We start from the raw sequence: 24,433 nt of genomic DNA, 5'->3' as shown, positions 1-24,433 counted from the left end.
GAAGAACAAATTGCAACACCATTAAAAAGTTCTACGTGCATTGGTGCCCACTTACCCCAATAAAATAGAGTTAAGAAACGAGAAAATATAACTTTATTTGAAAATGCGAGGTATATGTTTCTAAGAGTTTTAGATTGCCGCTTTATAATTGAGACTACTACTACTTCACATAAGCCGCGGCCAATCAAGCATGAGAATGAAGACAGACAATTATTTATTGTTGAAAAAAAAACATTTACCAAAGGGACGCATCAGAAGATCATTAGAATACAGTGCATGATAGTAAACAATTATTTATTGTTGAAAAAAAAACATTTACCAAAGGGACGCATCAGAAGATCATTAGGATACAGTGCATGATGGTAGGTCGCAACTCGCATTCAAAAGCATATAATTTGATCCCATAAAGTATCAAGTCATTATAAATCGAAATGTAAACTTCGATAAAGTCGAAAACAACGAAACCAAACATACAGAAATAAAAGTGTTATGACACGAAGTACAAAGGAAGCATTCCCTTCAAGTGGCACAAATCAAACAAAATGTAATTTTGCAACCACAAATTGGAATTGAACATATTGGCTAAATTAATGCACCAGCACTATGTGAGGGGAGTCAAAAATTGAGCGGTGTCCAATCATTGTAAGGGAATATTGGGGGCGAGCCCCAATCTTGGATTATTTTAAAACTATTTATTGTTGAAAAAACTATGATAGGTTTTTCGTGAGAGTGTTTTATGTACTGTTTAAACCCAAATTTCATTTCCTTTGCTCAGCCAGTCGCCACAGATGACTTTTCTTCGGAGAAAATTACCAGATTAAATTTCAAATTAAAACAATGTGATGTAAAATGAAATGATACCCAATCATTCCTTGAAAGTAAAGGAGATACTAATACCAAAATTCCCTCTTCTGAAAAGGCCAGCTAATGAACTGAAAATTACATGTCTCAAATTTTATGAAAGCTGACAAGATACTTGTAAATATTTGAACTCATCTTGAAATGTTTCCAATGTTGTATTGTTATAACGCTGCTTTCTTTTGTCCGCAACTTTGGGGTGTGAAACGGCACTTTACTAGTGGCCGAAAATTTATGCTATTCAGCTGCAAAGAAAATCATCATGACAACTGTATATAGGCCTACAAGTATTTCCAGAGTCTCCTCGAGCAGCATGTGACCAAATCTCACCTCCCTCATCAAACGTTCAACCTGCAACATGCACTCATCCAAACATCTTTTACTTGATATGAACAATATAGCATCTGCAAAATCAAAACATAGGATGTTCCTACAGTGTTCAACTATAATAAAAACTAAACTGTTTTTGAAACTCAGACATGGTTTCTATTGATATCAAATACAATCAGATTATAACGAAAAAAGGCAAGCTACTAATGTCTTGTGTATGAAAAACTTTCTAGCTTCAAAACCAACCTCCGACATTTTTAAATGAAGGCCGTATACAATGTCATCAGAGAATTTTCAATTCCAAATTGGGACAGCCAGTGCTTACATAGACAATTTCCAGATCTTGAATCAAAGGAATCTGAAGTTACATGCACTCATCTGAACATCTTTTACTTGGTATGTACTATGAACAACATAGCATCTACTAATAATAGATCTGCAAATTGAAAACATAGCTGTCCCTACTGTGTTCAACTCAATGTTGCACGACTCGTACTCGTATAGGACTTGCCTGGCTATTGACTCGGTGACTCGTATAAGAATCGGGAACAACCCATATAAGACTCGTATAAGACCCGGCAAAATTCAGAAGGAAGAGAACAAAAAGAAAAAAGAAAAGGGAGTGTTGAAGAAAGGGTAACTAGGTTTGGTCTTCATAATGACATGTAATTATGACTGATGTAAATGATGTAATAAAGAGAACAAAGTCATTATTCTAAACTTGCTTCATTAAACCCATTTCATGAGCAAGTGATTTTAGAATAATAGGATTTGTCATTTAGAGTCTAGAATTAATGTCAGGTATGAAGAGCTCTTCTTGAGCCTATGTTTAATGTATACTAGTCTCTAGAAATGTCTAGAAGCACTCCCAAGACAAGCACAATCCCTCTTGAAGAAGCCGGCCTCCAAACAATAACAAAGGAAGATCATGTTGCCTTGCATCAATAGACACGTCCATTCATACTGTCATGTCGGCTTAATATGTGGGAAGGATTACTATATATGCCCAGCTAGGATCTTTGCATAAGGGCGTTGAAGAACTCAGATCCTACTGACGTTTCGGAACGCAGTCATAGAAAGGATTTCGGAGGTCACAGTGAAGTTTCGGAGGTCTGTCCACAGTTCAAGAATTCGGATCTCTCTGTTTTTCAAATGGGTGCCACAGAGATGAAGTCTTGGCCTCCTCACAGTCTCGGTAATCACTATCTCAGCATACATTCTAGACGCAATCACAGTCTCGGCATATTTGTGATGAGGAGGATCTCGATGATCCCACAGTGACACACTCTGTCTCAGCATACATTCTAGACGCAGTCATGATCTTGATGGACACATGGTTACAAGGTCATAATCTCAGAGAATCTAGGTACAACTCTCATTTATATATATACATATCTGAATATGGAGATCTCATTGTTATGATGAAGATCTCGGTGAAGGTACAACAATGGTGCAGCAGTAATGATCTCGATGATGCAGTAGTGAAGATCTTGGTGTAGCAGCAATGATGATTTCAGTAGCAGTGATGATGATCTCAACAATGACAAAGAAGAGGATTGGTGTCTTGGTCTTGGAGAAGCCAAATAGGTCAAGGGTCATAATGTTGGTATTCATCAATTGGAATCTCTAAAAGAAGAATTTGTGCGGGTTTTCCTCTCAAAGAGTGAGAGGCTTTTGCAAAGACAACATCTTGTGTTCGTGTCTCTTTTGTTTTGGTAACTATTTGATGAAGTAAGAAAACACACATTAATGATAACAAGTGAAGATTGTGCTAATAAGAAAAAGTAAAAAGTACCTCACAAATAGTCATCATCGTCAGAAGAATCTTATTAACCTAATTGCCCTAGATTCTTCAACACTCTCCACTATAAAGATAAATTCTTCAAAGATTTACTAAAGGCCGATTATTATTAAGAAGATTCAACTCATTCACAACACGCTCAATTTTATTTAGCTTCTGAAAACTTTCAAGAAAGAACATCTTAATGAAACATAGAAACCTCCTCAAAATCCAAAATGACAATCAGTAATCACCTTCCCTGTCTTTTAACCATGTTTTCTTGTTTACAGGAAACAATGATAAAGAATTTCGATCAATTAGCCTAAGTTAAAATAACATGTAAATGTAAATCAGATTATCAGGCAGGAACAGATATCAGACCAACCTAGTCCTAAGGAAACGGGTTATTCGGATATGGGAAAAAAACATAGTTGAACGAGCAAAAAGATTGGTTATGTGATTTTGCCGAAGATTTTCTAAACAGAGCAATGCTTAAATTACATCTACCTTTTCCAAAGTGTGTTAACTTGAAAAGTTTGTTTGACAGTTTCTATATAACTATTATAACAGGATCATAAAGTGCTCAATAAGCACATAATGAAAACGGATCTGCCAGGGCAAACTGAAGGACACTACAAGTTCATTTTTAGACATGCTTTGTACAACATTGAGCTAGGATGATGCTAATCAGAATGCAAATGGTATCCAACTGGTAACATACAGAGAATAATAAGATAAAAATTATATAAAGCTCAATTTAACATCATCTGCTCAAGGTAAAGAAACATGATTCACCTATTGTTAAGCCCACCCACTGGCAGAAGAGATGGCGTTAATAGTTTCGGACTTCTTGTACACCATTATTTAGTAAAAACTTAATTAGAGGCTGGCATCCTGGGAGAGATTATGAGGATGGGGCTAGGTGGGTCTATAGTAATTTCTAATTCAAAATGTTTGCAAATATGTGAGTAACAGCTAACTCACCTTTGAAAAAAGCTATTCTTGGGGCTTCATTGCAGGGAAAAGTAAAACCTCCTGCAAAAAGAATTAAAAAATCAATCTCTATATTGAGAAATCATCTCCCAGACAAAACATTCTAATAAACAATTATGACCTTTATATTCTGAGAGTCTGTTAACATCATGGCAAGTCGATCAATGCCCATTCCCCAACCACCAGTTGGTGGTAAGCCATACTCTAACGCAGTGCAAAATGTCTCGTCAAGAGCCATTGCTTCATCATCACCTGATTGTCTGTCCTGAAATATTCAAAGCCAACAGGAAAAGAAAAACCATAAGAAAATATTTAAATTGAATATCCATTTATGATATCAAATGATTATTCAACTCTGCAAACATCTATGAACACTCAACAGTTGTATCTACCCACCCTTGCAAATCAAAATTTCATTGCCAAAGTTGATATTTTATAATGTCACCAAATGAATCTTCTAAACTCCAAGCTATACTGCCACTTTCACCCACGTTCTACCTTTGAGCACAGAATTTGATTGAATTAAACAGTCACATGCAGAGGAGTTCAACAATTAGGTCCCTCATTTTTTGTCAACAATTAGGAGTTCAACATGCTAGTGCTTTGACTGCTTAATATTACTAGACATCGATTCACCTTTTCTCATTTTAAAAGCAAAAATATTATTTCATTAACATAAACTCAGCATTATAGGGTGGCAAGCATGGGAGGGATCCACACTGATTGGAGGAAAAAATAAATTGTCCTATGCTTGGGTATTCAAAATGTCATCCAACAAACAGGCAGAAGCCTACTCACTACTCTAGGGAAAAAGGTTAGCAGTGGAAACACAAATTGGATTACAAGTCCACAAACTTATTCACCACATGTTTTCCATGCACCAGCCCCTCTCCAAAGGCAAAGCAATAAACCTGATGAGACCCAAGGCTCCCTCGTACATGCTTGAGCTTGCAGTGCTGACAGGTAATGAAGCCAAAAGTTTAATACATCCCAAGCAGGTTGAGATAAGGGACCATTTGACCTGTGTGTAGGGACGAATTCAGAGAGCTCTGTTCATCTGGACTACGATCATAATTCTCTTTGACTCTGAGGTTGGTGGTTGGTTCTGTTATCACTCTGTTTGCCCTTTATTTGCCGAGTTTGGATTGTACACAAGAGCTGGCTATTAGAATAATAGTTGTCTCTGGTCTGAGTCACTGTGGAATTGATTTTGTATACTTGGGGAAGGGTGTAATTAAAGCCCCAGTCGCCACTCTAAAGCTGTGAGCAGCTCTGTTTAAATGGGCTACGCTCGAAATTCTCATGGGCTCTCAAATTGGCAGTTGGCTCTGTTATGACACTGTTTATTCTCTGTTTGATGAATTTGGCTTCTAAACAAGATAGGGCCAGGGGTCAAACCAGCCACCAACTTGAACAGGTGTACCAGTCTGTACTAGTTTGGTATCGGTTTTTTGCTTAGGGTTTAGGAGTTAGGTTTTTACAGCATGACTAGTTCAGGAAGGGACCAGCCAGTTCAGACCAGCCAGTCCCGTCCTGAACTGGTCATACCATAAAAAACTAACTCCTAAACCCTAAACAAAAAACCTAACTCCTAAACCCTAGCAATGTTGGCAATCAATGCTAATATTAAGTTCTTAAAGTAAAAGTTAACAAATCCTTATCTTTCCTTAGTTGACATTTCCTACATTTCCTTTATCCTTCCTTGGTTGACATGTCCTTTATATTTCCCTTTTATAATTTTACTTAATTTTTAACATTACCATTAATTGTCTTGGGATGTTTGAGAGTAATTATAACCTTATCAAACTTCATAAGTAGAAAGTAGATTTTCATATCCCACTCGAAAAACTCAGCAGACTTAACAGTTTTCATGATTTTGGGATTGGTAGGATTGTAACATTCCCATTGAATTCTATCATGTATGAGGGTATGGCACTAACATTTAATCAAGAGTGCCAAGCCTTTTATGTACCTTGATGTCGTTGGTAATGACTGTTGAACTACTCTGATGTTGGTGGTATTAATTGTTGAACTTGTCTGCCATGGCCTTAACAAAAATATACCCTTCACGCAAACCAAAATCATTGATTAGGCATGTTAAGTGTTTTCTACCATCTTATATGGTTGAAGAGATGAACCTTTCACTAAAACCAAAATCACTGGTTAGGCATGTTAAGGTTTTTCTACAATATTATAAGGTTGACGAATCTGATGATTCTGAAGACTCTAAACCAGATGATGTTCATGTAGCTCCTATTGATGATCCCTTTTCCAATAGTGGTGATGACCTTGACGAGTGATCATGTTGATCAGTTTTTTGTGGAAGGCTAGTGACCCAGTAGTTTGTAGCAAGTCAACTCAAGAAGGGCATCAAAGAAGTAATGGATCTCCTATTTTTCTCTAAAAAGAAAGTGACCAAGACATCTACAAGGATGAAGGATTATTCTCAGCACTCACTGGCACATTTCAAGATGAGAATATTTGGGTGATCGACAGTGGAGCATCAAGCCATATGACTGGTCAACATAATCAATTGAAGACATTATCAAAAGGGAAGTCTTCTTACTCCATAGAACTTGGTGATAATAAAAGCTACCATGTGAGAGGAATTGGATCAACTTCAATTGAGCTGGAAAATGGAGGAAACATTCATCTCAACAATATCTTATTTGTTCTAGGTTTGCACAAAAAATTACTTTCCATTTCATGCTTAGAAGACAAAGGTGATCGAGTTGCATTCATTGATGGAAAGGTTGTAGTATGGGGTAAAAACTCAAGCATAGAAGATGCTACAATGATTGGGATTCGTGAAGGAAGACTCTATAGATTGATAACTCCCCTCGCTCAAGCTTTGGTTCACATTGAAGTTAGCCTGTGTGAACTTTGGCATAGAAGATTTGGTCATCTCCACTAAAAAATCCTTCCAATCCTATATACCATAGTGAATGGCATCCCTGAATTGAAAGATCATGGAGTTTGCAAGGGATGTGCATTGGGTAAGAACACCATGAGACCATTTGGAAGCAAAGTTTCAAGATCAAAAGAAATCTTGGATCTTATTCATTCCGATGTATGTGGTCCTATGACTCCAAAATCACTTGGAGGCCATCTATACTATGTCACATTCATAGATGACCATTCAAGGAAAGGGTTTACTTTACCAAATTCCAAAAATTCGACGCTGAAGTAGAGAACATTACAAAAAGGAGAAGCAAGATATTAAGATCTGATAATGGAGGAGAATATACTTCAAAAGAACTTATAGCCTTTTGTAAGCAGTCTCAGATTAAGGGGGAGATGATAGTCCCATATAATCCCGAGCAAACTGGAGTTGCAGAACGAAAGAACAAGCCCATTGAGGAAATTGTGAAAGCAATGCTACATGATCAAGATTTGCCAAAATTCCTATGGGGTGAAGCAACAAAAACAATTGTATAGATTTGCCAAAATTCCTATGGGGTGAACCAACAAAAACAATTGTATACATATTGTTGTACCTTGGGAGACAATCCCTGGCTAAGTAGAAACTAGTGCCCAAGACATTCATTAAAGCTTACAGATTTATTATTTGTTTGTCTCATCATTTTGCAAACCCCAAAATATTAAGTTTTAAACCCTTTAACCTTCAATACATGGAATACAACTTTGGATGGCCTTTAACTATTGAATACAAATGGATTGAAATTTGTGAGAAGTGTTAGTGAAAGCTTCAGAATAAAAGATTGTCTTCGCAGAATCTTTTATCATAAACTTAGAGGAAAGTGTGTTTGATGAGAAATGAAACTTTGAAAGAAGAGCATTGTTTTTAAGGATTTTTAACCTCTAAATTTACAGAGAATTATAACCATTAACTGTAAATAAAGAACAAACTACTTCAATTCTTTCAATGAAGAAATACATACATAATATGACACAAGGAAAACAAATCATACCCAACAATTTCTGGAATTACTGAAAGCTTTTTTATCATTAAAGCGAAGATCAAAGTACAAAGTGGTCCTCTTGTGGACGTACACTTATACAAACTTCTCAATGTTAGGATATTCCAACACTTAGGAAATAGTTATGTATAACTTGGTCTAGTATAGAGTTAGGTAAAGTGTGTTTCTTTACTATGTACATTTTGTAACTTACAATCCGACGGTCATGATATGTAGTGATCCGACGGTTCATTCTCTCCTCGGTATTACCGACACTTGATCCGTGGCTTAACACCCGATTGGTCCATGATCTCTATTTAAAGAGCATGGAGGGTTATTTGTAGGGTAACCGTCCATGAGAGAAGCTTATGTAAATTTTCATTCTTTTATTAATAAATTGCCTGAAGTGGTCGTGTTGGCTCAGGCTGTGGACTGTTTCCCTCTTTGAGGGTTTTAACCACGTCAAAAGTACTGGTGTATTGATCTGTGATCTGTTTGTGAGCGGTGTCCTTTAGTGTTCTGTCTGAGGAACTTACCCTGTAAATTCCTACATGGTATCGGAGCTATTTGAGGGCCGCGTCCATTGGTGATCCAAATCTGAAGCCGGTAGAACTGCATCCGACTACCGTTTCCTAGATCTACTGTTTCTGACTGCTTTCGGGCCGAGAGGACTGCTCTGTTGTGTTGGGAGCATCTGTTCCAGTGAGGAGCCCCTTTCGTTTCACCCGAAAATGTTTCCGCTAGCCCTAGCTACGTCATTTTTAATATCTAGAGGTATACAGTGTTTATTTGCAGTTTACAGTTATTTTCTCTCTGTTTATTTCGGTTTCAGTTTATTTAGCATTTTTTATTACCGGATCTATACCTTTCATTTCTGTGTATGCTCTTTGCCCCGCGACTCTGTGCGATCTGGGCAAATCAGAAACAGAAAGGAAGGATTTTTCTCATGCGTATGCTCTTTTCCGCTGCGCCTTAGTGTGATCTCGGAAAATCAGAAACATTCAGGAAAATATTTAGTTTCTGGCTAAAGCTAATTTCGAGCCGCAAGGTTCGTTTTTTTTGTATGTTCGTGTTGGGTTTTGTGTTTTTTTGTTTTGTAGGGAAAAAGAGCTTTCTCAAAGCAAGCACGCAACCCAAAGCTTCAACCTCTCTCTCTCTCTCTCTCTCTCTCTCTCTCTCTCAAACTTTTTGTATAGCTCACTTGGTCCAAAGCTAATTTATGAGAGTAGAGGTCTTGAGTTCAAATCTCCTTTTTTGTGGGGGCGGATTTTTCGTTTCCGCACATTCCCGCACTTCATCAACGACTTCATCAAATTTTCTTCAAAAAGCCATAACTTCTTCATCCGGAAGCCGTTTTCAGAACCGTTTTTTTTGAAACAGCCTAATTTTTCGAGATCTTTCCATTAGAACACTTAGTTTCAGCATCTATTGCTTCAGTTTCTGTTAAAATGGAAAGTCCATGCCAAGTTATTCTTGACAGCACCAACTACTTTCAATGGTGGTCCTACATTGTGGATTTACTTAGAAGTAAAGGTCTTTACAGAATAGCCTCAGGCCAAGAGACCAAACCGAAAGATGAAGATAAGGCAGCTAAATGGGAAATAGGCAAGACCAAACACGTGGGTTGATAGGGATGTCTACTTCTCCAGATCTTAGATTCCATATTGCAGAACTTGATGCTCTTGATGAAGCAATGAAACATATTACTAAAGTTTTTGGAATTAAAAATGAACTTAGAGCCCATCAACTTGAAAATGAGTTGCTTACATTGGACCCCAATAATTTTTCTTGCATTGAAGATTTTTTGTCCAAGTCCGAGACCCTTAGACTTCTCTTGGAAGGTGTTAAGGTTAAGAAAGAAGACAGTAATCTTATCTATTCCATTCTTACTAAGTTGGGACCAGCCTACTCTGTGTTTGTTTCCACCTTCCATTCTACAAGAGAAGCCTTCATTTCTCAAGGACAAGACTACAAGTCCCCTTCCTTTAATTCTTTTTGTGATTCTTTAATAAGAGAACAAGAAAAACTCTTTCACCTTGGTCTTCTTAATCTTGGAAACTCTTCTAAGAAAGCGTTAGCCGCCCAGCAACAACCAAATCCAAAGAATCCTAAGAAGTTGTATCCTAAAAAGAATGGTCCTAAACCAAACAAGGGTCCTAAGCAATTTAAGCCTCAAAATGAAAAATCATTTCAACAAAATGATAAGACAAATAAAAACAAAGGGAAGAAGACTGATAGACATTGCAACTTTTGTAATCGAGATGGCCACATAGAATCCAAATGCTTTAAGAAGATGGAAGCCTTGGAAGAAGCAATGAAGAAGCATAACATCCATTTGGAGCACTCTTCAACTTCAACTTCATCTTCAGGAATGGCACTTTCTGCATGTGGTTGTCAAGCATCTCGGTCTGGCTATGCACTAAATGTATCTTCTTCTTCTCATTCTCATGAGTGGCTCATTGATTCTGGAGCTTCTTATCACATGTCCAAAAACAAAGCCATGTTTTCTTCTTTAAATGATTGTAACACCAAAAATATATATGTTGGTGATGATAGATCTCTTAGTGTTGTAGGGACTGGCACTGTTCATATAGACAATGGTCAGTTTAATGATGTATTATGTGTTCCAATATTATCCTGCAACCTTCTATCTGTATATCAGATAACTCATTCAGGTGAAGGTAAAATCGTTGAATTTTCACCTCACGATGTTGTAATTAAGGACCTAAGAGATCCTAGACAGATTTAACTACTGGCATTGCTGATGATTCTACAAGGTTGTATAAGTTTCACAACTTTGGGTCATCAAATCTTCCCTCGGTATTTGTTGCTCATAATGATGAAGTGAGCAAACTTTGGCATGAGCGATTTGGTCACTTAAACTATCGCTCTCTTCAAAATCTATGTAAAGAAAATATGGTGACAGGTCTTCCAATGGTATCTTGCAGAGATGGTATTTGTTCCGGATGTGTACTCAGAAAACATCATCGGGACAGTTTTGAAAAACGTGCCTCTTGGCACGCCTCAGCCCCTTTACAGCTCGTGCATAGTGATTTATGTGGTCCACTTCCAGTTGTTTCATTCTCTGGCTACAAGTATTTCTTAACTTTCATTAATGATTTCTCCAGACGCACTTGGGTATACTTCTTAAAACTCAAGAGTGAAGTATTTAACATGTTCTTGGCCTTTAAGGCCTTTGTTGAAAAACAATCTGGACATCAAATTCTTAAGTTAAGATCTGATAATGGCGAAGAATATGTTAACAACAAATTCATCAACTTTTGCACTGGGAATGGAATTCAAATGCAACATATTGTTCCATATACTCCACAACAAAATGGTGTAGCTGAAAGGAAGAATCGCACCTTAGACTTAGTCTTAATTATTGGGCAGAAGCAATTAACTGTGCAAATTACATAATAAATCGCACTCCTACTAAGGTTTTAAAGAATATCACTCCAGAAGAAGCATGGAGCTCAATCAAACCAGATGTAAGTCACTTTCGTGTTTTTGGAAGTGAAGCATGGGCCCATATTCCAGATGAGAAACATAAAGCTTTAGAACCTAAGAGTGAAAAATGTATTTTTGTTGGATATTCTGAAGATGTAAAAGGATATAGACTTATTCAACTTAAGTCCAAAAATGTTATCATTAGAAGAGATGTAAAGTTTGCTGAAAATATATCGGCCTGCGAGCCTAGTTCGGCGGATCTGCCACCTCTCCCTATCTCTTCTACTTTTGAAAATATTTCTTCTTCAGATGATGAAAGCGAGGATGAAAATCCTCCCCCACCTTCTCAGGATCCTCCTTCAGCTCCTCAGCTTCCAAAATGGGTCCGTGCTACTCGGGATGCAGCAGGTGATCTTGCCGATGATCCTACAGATCAGCGACGTACACGTTCTCAGTTCGAGAGAGCCTCTTCTTTACTGGCTCAAGCTTCAGTGAATTATGATCCTGACACCTTTGCAGAAGCTTCAGGCCATCCAGATTGGGAAGCAGCTATGAATGAAGAATATCATTCATTATTGGAAAATGATACATGGGATCTTGCTCCTCTACCAAAGGGACAAAAACTTGTTAGATGCAAATGGGTTTACAGAACCAAGTATGGACCAGATGGGAAAGTTGATAAACATAAAGCTCGTCTTGTTGCTAAAGGTTTTTCACAAGTTGAAAGCATTGACTATACTGAAACCTTCTCCCCTGTTGCCAAAATGAACTCTATCCACCTTGTTCTTTCCCTTGCTGCCTCTTTCAAATGGGAAGTCCATCAGATGGATGTTAAATCCGCCTTCTTGCATGGGGACTTGCATGAAGAAATCTATATGGAACAACCTATTGGCTTTATACAAACAGACTCCAGCCTTGTATGTCGGCTTAAGAAATCCCTTTATGGTCTCAAGCAAGCTCCTCGAACTTGGTATGCCAAAATGGATAACTTTCTTTTAGAAAATGGCTTTTCTAGGTGTCATTCTGACAATACTGTCTACACCAAGAAAGTGGGCAAGTCTCTTATCATTCTTGTTCTTTATGTTGATGATCTTATCCTGACTGGTAGTGATCCCAACCTTATAAACCATGTGAAGTCTAGCCTTAAAAGGAAGTTTGAAATGACAGACTTAGGACACTTACATTATTTTCTTGGTCTTCAAGTCTTGCAATCCAAGGAAGGCATTTCCCTTTCCCAGTCCAAGTATGCCTGTGATATTCTACGCCATTTTCACATGGAAGACTGTAAGCCAGCCCCTTCTCCCTTTCAGTCTGGAGTCAAACTTTCAGTCACTTGTACTTCTCCTGAAGTTGATGCTACCTTATACCGTCAACTTGTAGGAAAGCTTTTGTATCTAACCCATACTCGTCCTGACCTTTCCTTTGTTGTTGGCCTTGTTTCTCAGTTTATGCAAAACCCACGTGAAAGTCATTGGAAAGCAGCTAAAAGAATACTTCGTTATGTTCGAGGTACAGTTCCGTTTGGGATTCATTACAATGCCGAAGCATCTCCTCTATTGGTTGGTTTCACTGATTCCGATTGGGCTGGTGACCCTGATGATCGGAAGTCTACTGCAGGTTATGTGTTCACTCTTGGTTCAGGACCTATTACATGGGCTTGCAAGAAACAAGGTGCCATTTCTCTTTCTTCAGCAGAAGCAGAGTATCGTGGTGCCGTAGAAGCTAGTAAGGAAGCCTTGTGGCTTCGTCAGATCCTGTCAGAGTTTGGCTTTCAGCAGCAGCATCTGACTACACTTTGGTGTGATAATCAAAGTGCCATTCAACTATGCAAAGATCCAGTCCAACATCAGCGCAGCAAACACATTGAACTACACATGCACTTCATCAGAAAGCTCATTCACGACCATGTTCTTGAAGTGCAATATTGTTCAACAGATGATCAAGTTGCAGACATCTTTACAAAGGCTCTCACAAAGGCAAAGTTCACTAAACTTCGATTTATGGTTGGAGTTCAGGAAGTTGTCACTAAGGGGGGATAGGCTCTAGTGCCTCCTTCCTTCTCCTATTGTGTCATATTTGTAAATCCTTCAATCCTATCCCAAGTTGTTCTTAAGGGGGGATGTTAGGATATTCCGACACATAGGAAATAGTTAAGTATAACTTGGTCTAGTATAGAGTTAGGTAACGTGTGTTTCTTTACTATGTATATTTTGTAACTTACAATCCGACAGTCACGATATGTAGTGATCCGACGGTTCATTCTCTCCTCGGTATTACCGACACTTGATCCGTGGCTTAACACCCGATTGCTCCATGATCTCTATTTAAAGAGCATGGAGGGTCATTTGTTGGGTAACCATCCATGAAAGAAGCTTATGTAAATTTTCATTCTTTTATTAATAAATTGTCTAAAGTGGCCGCGTTGGCTCAGGCCGTGGACTGTTTCCCTCTTTGAGGGTTTTAACCACATCAAAAGTACTGGTGTATTGATCTGTGATCTGTTTGTGAGCGGTGTCCTTTGGTGTTCTGTCTGAGGAACTTACCCTGTAAATTCCTACACTCAAAAAGACAGTTATCAAAACTGTCAACCTCCTGACCACCTGACTATTCAAACATTACACTGAAACATAAAAATTATATGGCTTGAAAATAAAACAACTTTTAAAAGTGAACATTTCATCTCAAATCAATCTGAGATTATGGAGCAGTAGAGGGTTTTGCTTCTATATCAGCAGCTTGTGCCGACATTCCTTGGTCTTGCTCCAGATTTATGTACTTGTACTTGAGGAATTTATAAACTTAACATGTGTTATCCTGAAGTCCATGATTCTGCTGTATGTAGGCTTCTCAATAAACAGAGTCTTCATCATCCAAACAAGTTGAAAATCTTTATGAAGATAGTTGACAATTGTAGCTCCCTTTAAGACTACATCTTTTTCATGCATAGAATTGATTTTACTTTTTGCTTCCACCAGTAATGTTTCATACAGTTCCCAGGATAACAAATTGTTTTGTTGATCCCAACAAGATGGAAAACCAGCGCTTGTTCTTTTATCAAAATTGATATCAAAACTCATCATTGCTTCCTTAATCTCCATCAATTTCTTCTTTGCTGCTTTCTAGTTGGCATGTTTCAATATCATTTTGTTTATCTCCATCACATGCTTTGTCATGTCTTCTATTCCAAACTCTTTCATTTCCTGCGTATACTTTGAATTTAAGAAGTTAATTAACTTCTTAGCAAACTGGGCTGTATTCTACAACTTTTGCTTATTACTGAGGATGACTTCTTCTAAGTCTCTGATAATAATCTTCTCCTCTTCAATGATAACTAGGAATTGCCAAACACTCTTTACAGTATTGATTATGTCATTTCACAATATTTCTCTTGCTTGTACCAGGGACATATTTCCTTTCACTTTTTCCTTCAATTCTTTAATTTCTTGCTGAGCAGCCTAGAAAGCACTTCTATATTTTTTTGCAGTCACTTTGGTCATAAACAGCGCTTGCTCAGTTGCTTTGATGATTTTCACAGCATTGTCCAAATCTATTTGCTTCTTCTTTAACTCATTTTCAGAAATGTGCAACTCAGTCCTAATAATTGCCAGAGGGATCATCTGAATCTGTTGCCACCATAATTGTGCATACATGTGAATCAAACTTTTGTTGTAAAGAAATATTCATTTCCTTCAATTTCATTATCTCCTCATGCCTTTGTAGAAGCTCTTGGACCAGAAATTCTTTTTCTTTCTCAACCCCTGCTACCTCTGAAGCCATGGGATGCTCTCCTTAGGGCAACTTCAACTTTTTCTTCAGTGCTTGAATCTCTATCTCAACACTCTACAGTAACTTTTGAATTACAAACCTATCTTCTGGATTTACACCAATCTTAACAATTATTTTTTCAGCTCTTCATTTTGAGTATTAAGAGCTCTGGAGTTTGCTTTCTCCAACTTTAGTTGGTTTACCACTTTCTCTAACATATTTTCAGCTTTAGAAGCAGCTAAAGCAGATTTATATAAATCATGAAAAATTAATTGCCCAATTTGCATATGTAGATTAATCTTATCAAGCAATGGAATCCTCTTTGCATCCACTGTTAAATTAACAGTCTTGAACCCTGCTGCAGATGTCATTGACATTTTTGATGGATGACAGAGAGCAAATTTTCGCTGGCTTTTCTCTAAATCCATCGTTGATAGCAGCTTGTCTGATATTCAGAAGATACCTGAGCTTTTGATTGTGATTCCATGTTTTCTCTAATTTTCTTGTTTCTCTCCTCCACCTGCAAAAACATCTGTTTAATCATGGAAACTGAATCTTGAGAAGATTCCCCTGAAACTGGAGAAGGAGTACAAAAAGTTTCCCCTAACTGCAATTTTATACTGGGAGCTGCTGATGCGCTAGTCTCTTCAAACATCTTTGCCCTTTTTGTTGCTTTGTCTTCCTCTTCCTCTGGATCAACTACCTCTGACTTGCTTCTCTTCAGGTTCTTTTCAATAGCAAGAGGGGTCTCAATCTCTATATTTCCCAAGGGAGTTGACTGCCCTCCATTTGCCAACTTTTCAATTTCTAGTTTTGATTCGTGCACAAAAGGAGCATACCCATTTTATATTCTTCTATTTGAAATTGTATGATATGGATCATAAGCCCATTTCTCTTCTAGTAATAAATTCATCCCTTCTGACAGTTTATGGACTTCATCTCCTGCTTGCCTAGTATTTACAATGAATGGTCCAACAGTCCTAGGCAACCTGCAAATGAGTCCCTTCTTTGCGGATACAAAATGTACCTGATCCACATTTAGACTCTATCTAATGAATTCAAGAGCAAACATCCTCATGGGAACAAAAGTTAGTAATATGTAGGGCTCAACCTCAACTCCATACAACCTTATTTCAACATGATCCTAGAAAAAAAAAAAACCAATCTCCAACCTTTACATCTTTACTCACTTGAAGGAAAGATTGGACTTTAGGGAGTAAAGTTGGTGCAGGTGAACTATTGATGATTGAATATACAAGAGAAAGGAAAAAAGATGCAAAATAGGACAGACCCCCATTTCTAGGATCAATTCTTACGATATCAATCCAGAACACTGATTGTTTATGCTTGAGGGTGTCCATGATATTCAACCCTAGATGCATGAATTTCTCAACATTGGAATACAGGAATAAATATGTTACAAGTGAAGGAAACATAAAACAAACTATAAGAGTGAAATTCATGTACTGGACATTAATTTATTTTTCCCAATAGGTTGGTATATCTAATACAACTCCAGGGTTCACCATTACAGCAAGCATTCCTAAAATTGCTTTATCAACTACTGTAATGTCCTCTTTCCCTAAAAGTTTGGCCAAGACCTGAAGAACTAGTCTTACATCTTCCGAAAAAATATCCAAGGGAAAATGAGTGGAATCTACAGGGAATTGTTTTCCATTAGTCATTAAATACAAGTGAATTACAGCAGATTCTGATTCGTATAATTCTTCAAAATAAGCAGTGAATGATTCTTCAGAGAAAGAGAAGTAAGACTCTGCAAAAGGATAGCACAATGCTTGTTGAATCAAAAGAGAGGACACCTGAAAAACACTTTTTCCCAACCTATTTATCACAAAACACCTTTGAGGATACATTGTTGAAACTAGCCAATGAATAAATTTAGGAAATAGGTGTTTGAGGGAAAAAGGTTGCCAACACACCAGATTTTACCATTGCAGCATAAATTGGGGAATTGGATTGGTTTAATTGGACATGTTGGTAGAATTCATGATGGATGACAAGGAAAGAAACATCAAAGACATCCATTTCAGTATCCATGAGCGGAATGTGAGAGAATGAACAGGCTAAAACAGTTTTCTTGGCCATTTTTAAAAGATAAACAGTTGATTATGGAAAAATACCTGGTACTGGTGATGAGGCTGACTCGGATGTGAGCTGGACTTTGAATTTCTTGGCAGTGAACAACAAGACAATGTACTGAGCAAAAGCCAAGAAAAGGTTTTTATAGCGGAATGAGAAATTATAAGAGGGAAAACGACATTAAATTCCATCATGGGAAATGACCGAATTAAATGGAGGATTTGACAGTTTGGAGGACAGTTGGACAAAGGAATGTGACATGGTGAATGAAATTAGAATGAGTTGGCTCGCTTGTTGTCGTCACTATGGGGGGACTACTTTGTACGGAACCAACTTCTGAGTGGTGCCCCCGCAGTAAATCTACACCGTTCATTTAAAAGTCAACAGAGTCGACAAAAGTCTTTGCGGTGGCACTGTTTGTGTTAATCTTCTCTTTAGTTGTGCTATCGAGTTTTCTCCATCGAGCGGGTCCCATCCTCTCTGCCTTTCGTGCGCCATCACCCTGCTCACACTTTAACACTTCCGATTGTCACCACAGGGTCCCACCGTCCGTCTCAATTTATTACAATAAACTTTTTAGGCACAAGATATTAGTAATGCAAAAGACTTTGATAAACCAACATAACTTAGTTTAATCAAATAACAAAAAGTCTTTCACATTTTTCTTTTCCTCTTTCAATATTTGATTTTGTTCTTTTTACACTTATGTTTAACATGTACATCACATATAATTCAAAACATGTTACAACACATACAAAATCAAAGTCCCCATAGGTCACTAGATAACTTAACTCTTGAAGAAGTATTCACTAGGAAGAAACCAAGCGTAGATCATCTCTGAATTTTTGGTTGTCATGTTTATATTCATATACCAAAGTATAAGAGAAAGAAGATGGATCCATCAGGCATGAGGGGAACTTTCATTGGCTACAGTAATTCTTCTAGGGCCTATAGGATCTACATAAAAGGACACCAAATAGAAGTCAGTTGAGATGTAATATTTGATGAATGTATTGCGTTCAAGAAATCGAAAGATATCCCTATGGACTTTGATGATGAAGAACTTATGGTATTTGAAGAAAAAGTCACTAGGGAGGAAGAAGAATAAAATCATGAAGTTGAAGGTCCCAGTGAACATATACCTCGAGACTAGAAAGAGACCTAACAAGTTAAAATCTACCGTATTGGATGCAGAGGGACATGGAATTGCTAAGATCACATTCAGGGAAAGCAAGAAACCAAAAATGTATTATATTTATGCAGCATATATGCCAAAGTTAATAGAAGCAGAACCATCCACTTTTGAAGAAGTTTTCAATCATCAAGAATGGAAAGATGCTATGAACGAAGAATACCAATCGATTATGAAGAATGGGGTATGGGAGATCGTACCTAGGACTAAAGACAAGTTTGTGGTAACTTCCAAGTGGTTGTACAAGATTAAACATGTGGCAGATGGAAGTATTGACAAGTATAAATCAAGAATTGTGGCTAGGGGTTTCTCTCAACAAGAAGGCATTGATTATGAAGAGAGTTTTGCTCCAACAGCAAGGTATACAACTATTAGATCATTGATCTCTTTGGCAACATCGATGGGATGTAATATACATCAAAGGAATGTTGAAACTACATTCCTTAATGACACAATTGATGAGGAAGTCTATATAGAGCAACCTTTGGGATTTGAAGTCAGAGATAGAGAGTCATATGTTTGCAGAGCGAAGAAGGCATTATATGGCCTTAAGCAGGCACCAAGTGCATGGTATGAAAAGGATGGATGCATACCTTCAAAGATTGGGCTTCACAAAAAGTTTTGTTGATCTGAACCTTTACTTCAAGGTTGTAAAGGGTGAGACTATACTCATTCTTCTGTATGTGGATGATCTTTTCTTGAGAAGTGTGGAAGGTCGAATTGAAGAATGCAAGAAGAAACTAGGAGCAGAATTCGATAAGAAGGCCCTTGGGTTGATACACTATTATTTTGGACTTGAAGTCTAGCAGGGACCTTATGAGATCTACCTAGATCAAGGGAAGTACGTGATCGAGATGTTGAAGAGGTTTGACATGATGGATTGCAAACCAATGACAAACTTGAAGAGACTAAGGAGTTTCGAATCTAGCCCAGTGGATCCTACCAGGTATAGACAATTGATTGGCTCACTGATTTACTTGGTGAATACTAGGCCAAACATATGTTTTACAGTGAATGTTCTTAGTCAGTTCTAAGTAGAGTCAAAGCATGATATCTGCAAGAAACAATCCACTACTCCCTGAAATATGATAGGATGAATGATGTCCAGTTGATTGGATATACAAATTCCAACTGGGGAGGCAGTGAGCAGGATGGAAGTAGCACTACAGGAGGATGTTTTAGTTTAGGATCCTCCATGATCTCATGGATGAGCAGAAAGAAAGATACGGTTGCTTTGAGTAGTGTTGAGGCTGAATATATTGCAGCCTGTGCAGTATGCAAAGAAGATGTCTAGTTGAGGAAGTTGATGTTCGACTTATTTGAAGGACCAATGGACCTTACAGTGATACATTGTGATAATAGCAATTGCATAACATTGTCTGAAGACCCAGTGTTTCATGGAAAGACAAAGCATATCAACAAGTATCACTACATTCAGAAGCTAGTACAAAATGGTGTGTTGCAGCTACCGTATATCTCCACCGATGAGTACGTAGCTGACATATTGACAAAATCTCTTCCTAATAAGAAGCTTGTGTATTTGAGAGACAAACTTGGTTTGGTTGATATATCCTCCCTGGTTGAGAGGGAGAGATAGGCACATCACTTTTGTCTGCACTTGGGAAGACATAATGGAGGATTGGGTAAGCATCCGGCATCTAATACTCTTTGAGAATGTGTTAGGACATCCAAGATAAGAGTAGTCGAGTATCGATATTCTTTGAGGACTACCTATCCAAGATAAGAATAGTCCAAGGAAGGAAATACTCTGCAAACACCAAGGTGGGGTATGCACCTTGACAGACAATGATGATGGTCTCTATAAATCATTGGTCTCGTCAGCATCGTGCTCTGATCTTGTGGAGAGATAGAGTTGTTAGTCAAGGCCTTGCTATATGACAATGCTTGTTGATATGATGCTAAACAGATGGGTTACCAATCTGACTCTTCTTATGAGATGTCTTCAAATTGAGAATGTCAATGTACCATTTGTGAATACCTCCTTAGTTAAGAGGGAGTGTTGAAAAATCTGTAGCTAGGTTCGATCTTCATAAATATGAAATATACTTTTGATTCTTGTATATTGTAAAATGAAAGAAAATATATTATTATTATTTTTAGAGCATGGGTTTCATGCTCAAGTTATTGTATTTTATAGGTCAAGCACCCATTGAGTGCTTCTAGGATTTGTCCTAGGTCAAAAAGTCAAAAGTCATTGTCATAAGTTGAAGACCGCATCAAGCACATTGTAACTTGTAAAGAAAATTACTTTTGTCATTAAAAGTGTCAAAATACCCTTCAAGGCCAAGTCATCCTAGCAGCTGGGAAGTCAGCCTATTTTGAGGAGCCACGTGCAACTTTAGAAGCCTATATAAAGGAGGGACCTCGACCTCCTTGGAAGACATTCATTCACTCAGCAATTGAAGTGAAGAAGAAGAGCAAGAAAGCAACGAAGAAGGAAGAGGACGAAAAAGGCTTGTTTTTGGGCTATTTCTTTCCCACACGTATGAAGGAAGGCTAGGGTTTTATGTTGTTGCACTAGGGTTTTTCTTCAGCAAGTTCGATCTTGAAGAAAAAAGAGAAAGAAGGTCAGCAAAGGTCACATTAGGTCATCTTCAAGCACAAGAAGAAGAAAGCCAAGTGAAGGTCTAGACTCTAAATAAGCCTTGGGAGGCCAAAATAAGTTCACACGTGTGGCAACAGCGGTTGCTGGGAGGGCCGAAAATTTCAGACCTACAGTAGTCGCCGAAATTCTGAAACTGGGGGTCAAAGTTGTGCTACTGGAAGAGACTTGACTAGATTTGACTTGGACAAAGGAAGCACATCATCTGGAAGCGTTGGACATGGTCTTGGACAGTATTGGTCTTGGTCTAGAGGTCTTGGAATTCGTCAATTGAAGAATCTATAATAAGAGAAGAGATTTGCAGGTTTTCCTCTCAAGTGGAGAGGTTTTTGCCTTGGCTTGCAGCCTACATTCTGTGTTCTTGTGAAAAAACTAATAAGTAAGAAAAAGTAAAAAGAATGTAGGAATTTACAGGGTAAGTTTCTCAAATAGAAAACCAAAGGACATTGCTCACAAATAGATCACAAATCAATACACCAGTATTCTTGACGTGGTTAAAACCCTCAAAGAGGGAAACAGTCCACAGCCAGAGCCAATGCGACCACTTGAAACAATTTATTAACAAAATCAGTAAAATTTACATAGGCTTCTCTCATGAATGATCACCCTACAAATGACCCTCCATGCTCTTTAAATAGAGATCATGGACCAATCGAGTGTTAAGCCACGGATCAAGTGTCGGTAATATCGATGAGAGAATGAACCGTGGAATCACTTAATGTCTAGAACATATTGTGACCATCGGATTGTAAGTTACAAAAGTACATAGTAAAGAAACACACTTTACCTAACTCTATACTAGACCAAGTTATACTTAACTATTTCCTATGTATCGGAATATCCTAACATCCCCACTTAAGAACAACTTGGAATAGGATTGAAGGATGTACAAATATGACACAATAGGAGAAGGGAGGAGGCATTAGAGCCTATCCCCCCGTAGTGACAACTTCCTGAACTCCAACCATAAATCGAAGTCTAGTAAACTTCGCCTTTGTGAGAGTCTTTGTAAATATGTTTGCAACTTGATCATCGATTGAACAATATTGCACTTCAAGAACATGGTCATGAATGAGCTTTCTGATGAAGTGCATGTGTTGTTCAATGTGTTTTTTGCGCTGATATTGAATTGGATCTTTGCATAGTTGAATGGAACTTTGATTATCACACTAGTGTGTAGTTGAATGTTGCTGCTAAAAGCCAAACTCTGACAGGATCTGACGAAGCCACACGGCTTCCTTACTAGCTTCTACAGCACCACGATACTTTGCTTCTGCTAAAGAAAGAGAAATGGCACTTTGTTTCTTACAAGCTCATATAATAGGTCCAGAACCAAGAGTGAACACATAACTTGGAGTAGACTTCCGATCATTAGGGTCACCAGCCCAATCGGAATAAATGAAACCAACCAATAGAGGAGATGCTTCTGCACTGTAATGAATCCCAAACTGAATTGTACCTCGAACACAACAAAGTATTCTTTTAGCTACTTTCCAATGACTTTCATGGGGGTTTTGCATAAACCGAGCAATAAGGCCAACAGCAAAGGAAAGGTCAGGACGGGTATGGGTCAGATACAAAAGTTTTCCTACAAGTTGACGGTATCAGGGACCATCGACTTCAGGGGAAGTACAAGTGACTGAAAGTTTGGCTCTAGACTGAAAGGGAGAAGGGGTTGGCTTATAGTCTTCCATGTGAAAGTGGCGTAGAAGATCACATGCATACTTGGACTGGGAAAGGGAAATACCTTCCTTGGATTGCAACACTTGAAGACCAAGAAAATAATGCAAGTGTCCTAAGTCTGTCAATTCAAACTTCTTTTTAAGGTTGGACTTCACATGGTTTATAAGGTTGGGATCACTACCAGTAAGGATAAGATCATCAACATAAAGAACAAGAATGATAAGAGACTTACCCATTTTCTTGGTGTAGACAGTATTGTCAGAATGACACCTAGAAAAGTCAGTATCTAAAAGAAAGCTATCCATTTTGGCATACCAAGCTCGAGGGCTTGCTTGAGACCATAAAGGGATTTCTTAAGCCGACATACAAGGTTGGAGTCTATTTGTGTAAAGCCAGGATGTTGTTCCATATAGATTTCTTCATGCAAGCCCCATGCACGTAGGCAGATTTAACATCCATCTGATGAACTTCCCATTTGAAAGAGGCAGCAAGGGAAAGAACAAGACAGATAGAGTTCATTTTAACAACAGGGGAGAAGGTTTCAGTATATTCAATGTCTTCAACTTGTGAAAAGCCCTTAGCTACAAGACGAGCTTTATGTTTATCAACTTTTCCATCTGGTCCAAACTTGGTTCTGTAGCCCACTTTCTTGGTGTAGACAGTATTGTTAGAATGACACCTAGAAAAGCCAGTATCTAAAAGAAAGTTATCCATTTTGGCATACCAAGCTCGAGGGGCTTGCTTGAGACCATAAAGGGATTTCTTAAGCCGACATACAAGGTTGGAGTCTATTTGTATAAAGCCAGGACGTTGTTCCATATAGATTTCTTCATGCAAGTCCCCATGCACGTAGGCAGATTTAACATCCATTTGATGAACTTCCCATTTGAAAGAGGCAGCAAGGGAAAGAACAAGACAGATAGAGTTCATTTTAGCAACAGGGGAGAAGGTTTCAGTATAGTCAATGTCTTCAACTTGAGAAAAGCCCTTAGCTACAAGACGAGCTTTATGTTTATCAACTTTTCCATCTGGTCCAAACTTGGTTCTGTAAACCCATTTACATCTAACAAGTTTTATTCCCTTTGGAAGAGGAACAAGATCCCATGTATCATTTGTTAATAATGAACGATATTCTTCATTCATAGTTGTCTCCCAATCTGGATGGCCTGAAGCTTCTGCAAAGGTGTCAGGATCATGAATCGTTGAAGCTTGAGCCACTAAAGAAGAGGCTCTATCAAACTGACAACGTGTACGTCGTTGATCTCTAGGATCACCTGCAAGAGCACCTGCTGCATCCGGAGTAGCACGGACCCATGTTGGAAGCTTAGGAGTTGAAGGAGGATCTTGAGAAGGTGGGGCCGGATTGTCATCCTCGTTGTCATCATCTGAATAAGAAATGTTTTCAGAAGTAGAAGCGATAGAGAGATGTGGCACATCCGTCGAACTAGGCTCATAAGCCGATATATTTTCAACAAACTTTACATCTCTTCTAATGATAACATTTTTGGACTTAAGGGGAATAAGTCTATATCCTTTGACATCTTCAAAATATTCAACAAAAATACATTTTTCACTCTTAGGTTCTAAAGCTTTATGTTTCTCATCTGGAATATGGGCCCATGCTTCTCTTCCAAAAACATGAAAGTGACTTATATCTAGTTTAATTGAGCTCCATGCTTCTTCTGGAGTGATATTCTTTAAAACCTTAGTAGGAGTGTCATTTACTATGTAATTTGCAC

At 38.0% G+C, this 24,433-nt stretch overlaps 1 protein-coding gene across 1 annotated transcript in view; it reads right to left on the bottom strand.

Moving 5' to 3' along the window:
• Positions 1-793: 793 nt before the first annotated feature.
• The window catches only part of ATKRS-1 (lysyl-tRNA synthetase 1), a 161,052-nt gene continuing 137,412 nt past the window's right edge, over positions 794-24,433 (bottom strand). Inside the window, exons 15-17 of the mRNA XM_089384261.1 lie at positions 4,083-4,226; positions 3,953-4,003; positions 794-1,209 (exon numbers count right to left, since the gene is read on the bottom strand). Of these exons, the coding sequence (XP_089240387.1) occupies positions 3,965-4,003; positions 4,083-4,226 (183 nt within the window). The 3' untranslated portion in view covers positions 794-1,209; positions 3,953-3,964. The remainder of the gene's footprint in view (positions 1,210-3,952; positions 4,004-4,082; positions 4,227-24,433) is intronic.

Source organism: Pinus tabuliformis, chromosome Q (assembly GCF_031772625.1).
Source record: "Pinus tabuliformis cultivar Carrire ecotype Pingquan chromosome Q, CPIR1, whole genome shotgun sequence".
Lineage (NCBI taxonomy): Eukaryota > Viridiplantae > Streptophyta > Pinopsida > Pinales > Pinaceae > Pinus > Pinus tabuliformis.
Note: the sequence above shows the minus strand (reverse complement) of the source record. Positions and strands in the feature narration are given on the sequence as shown.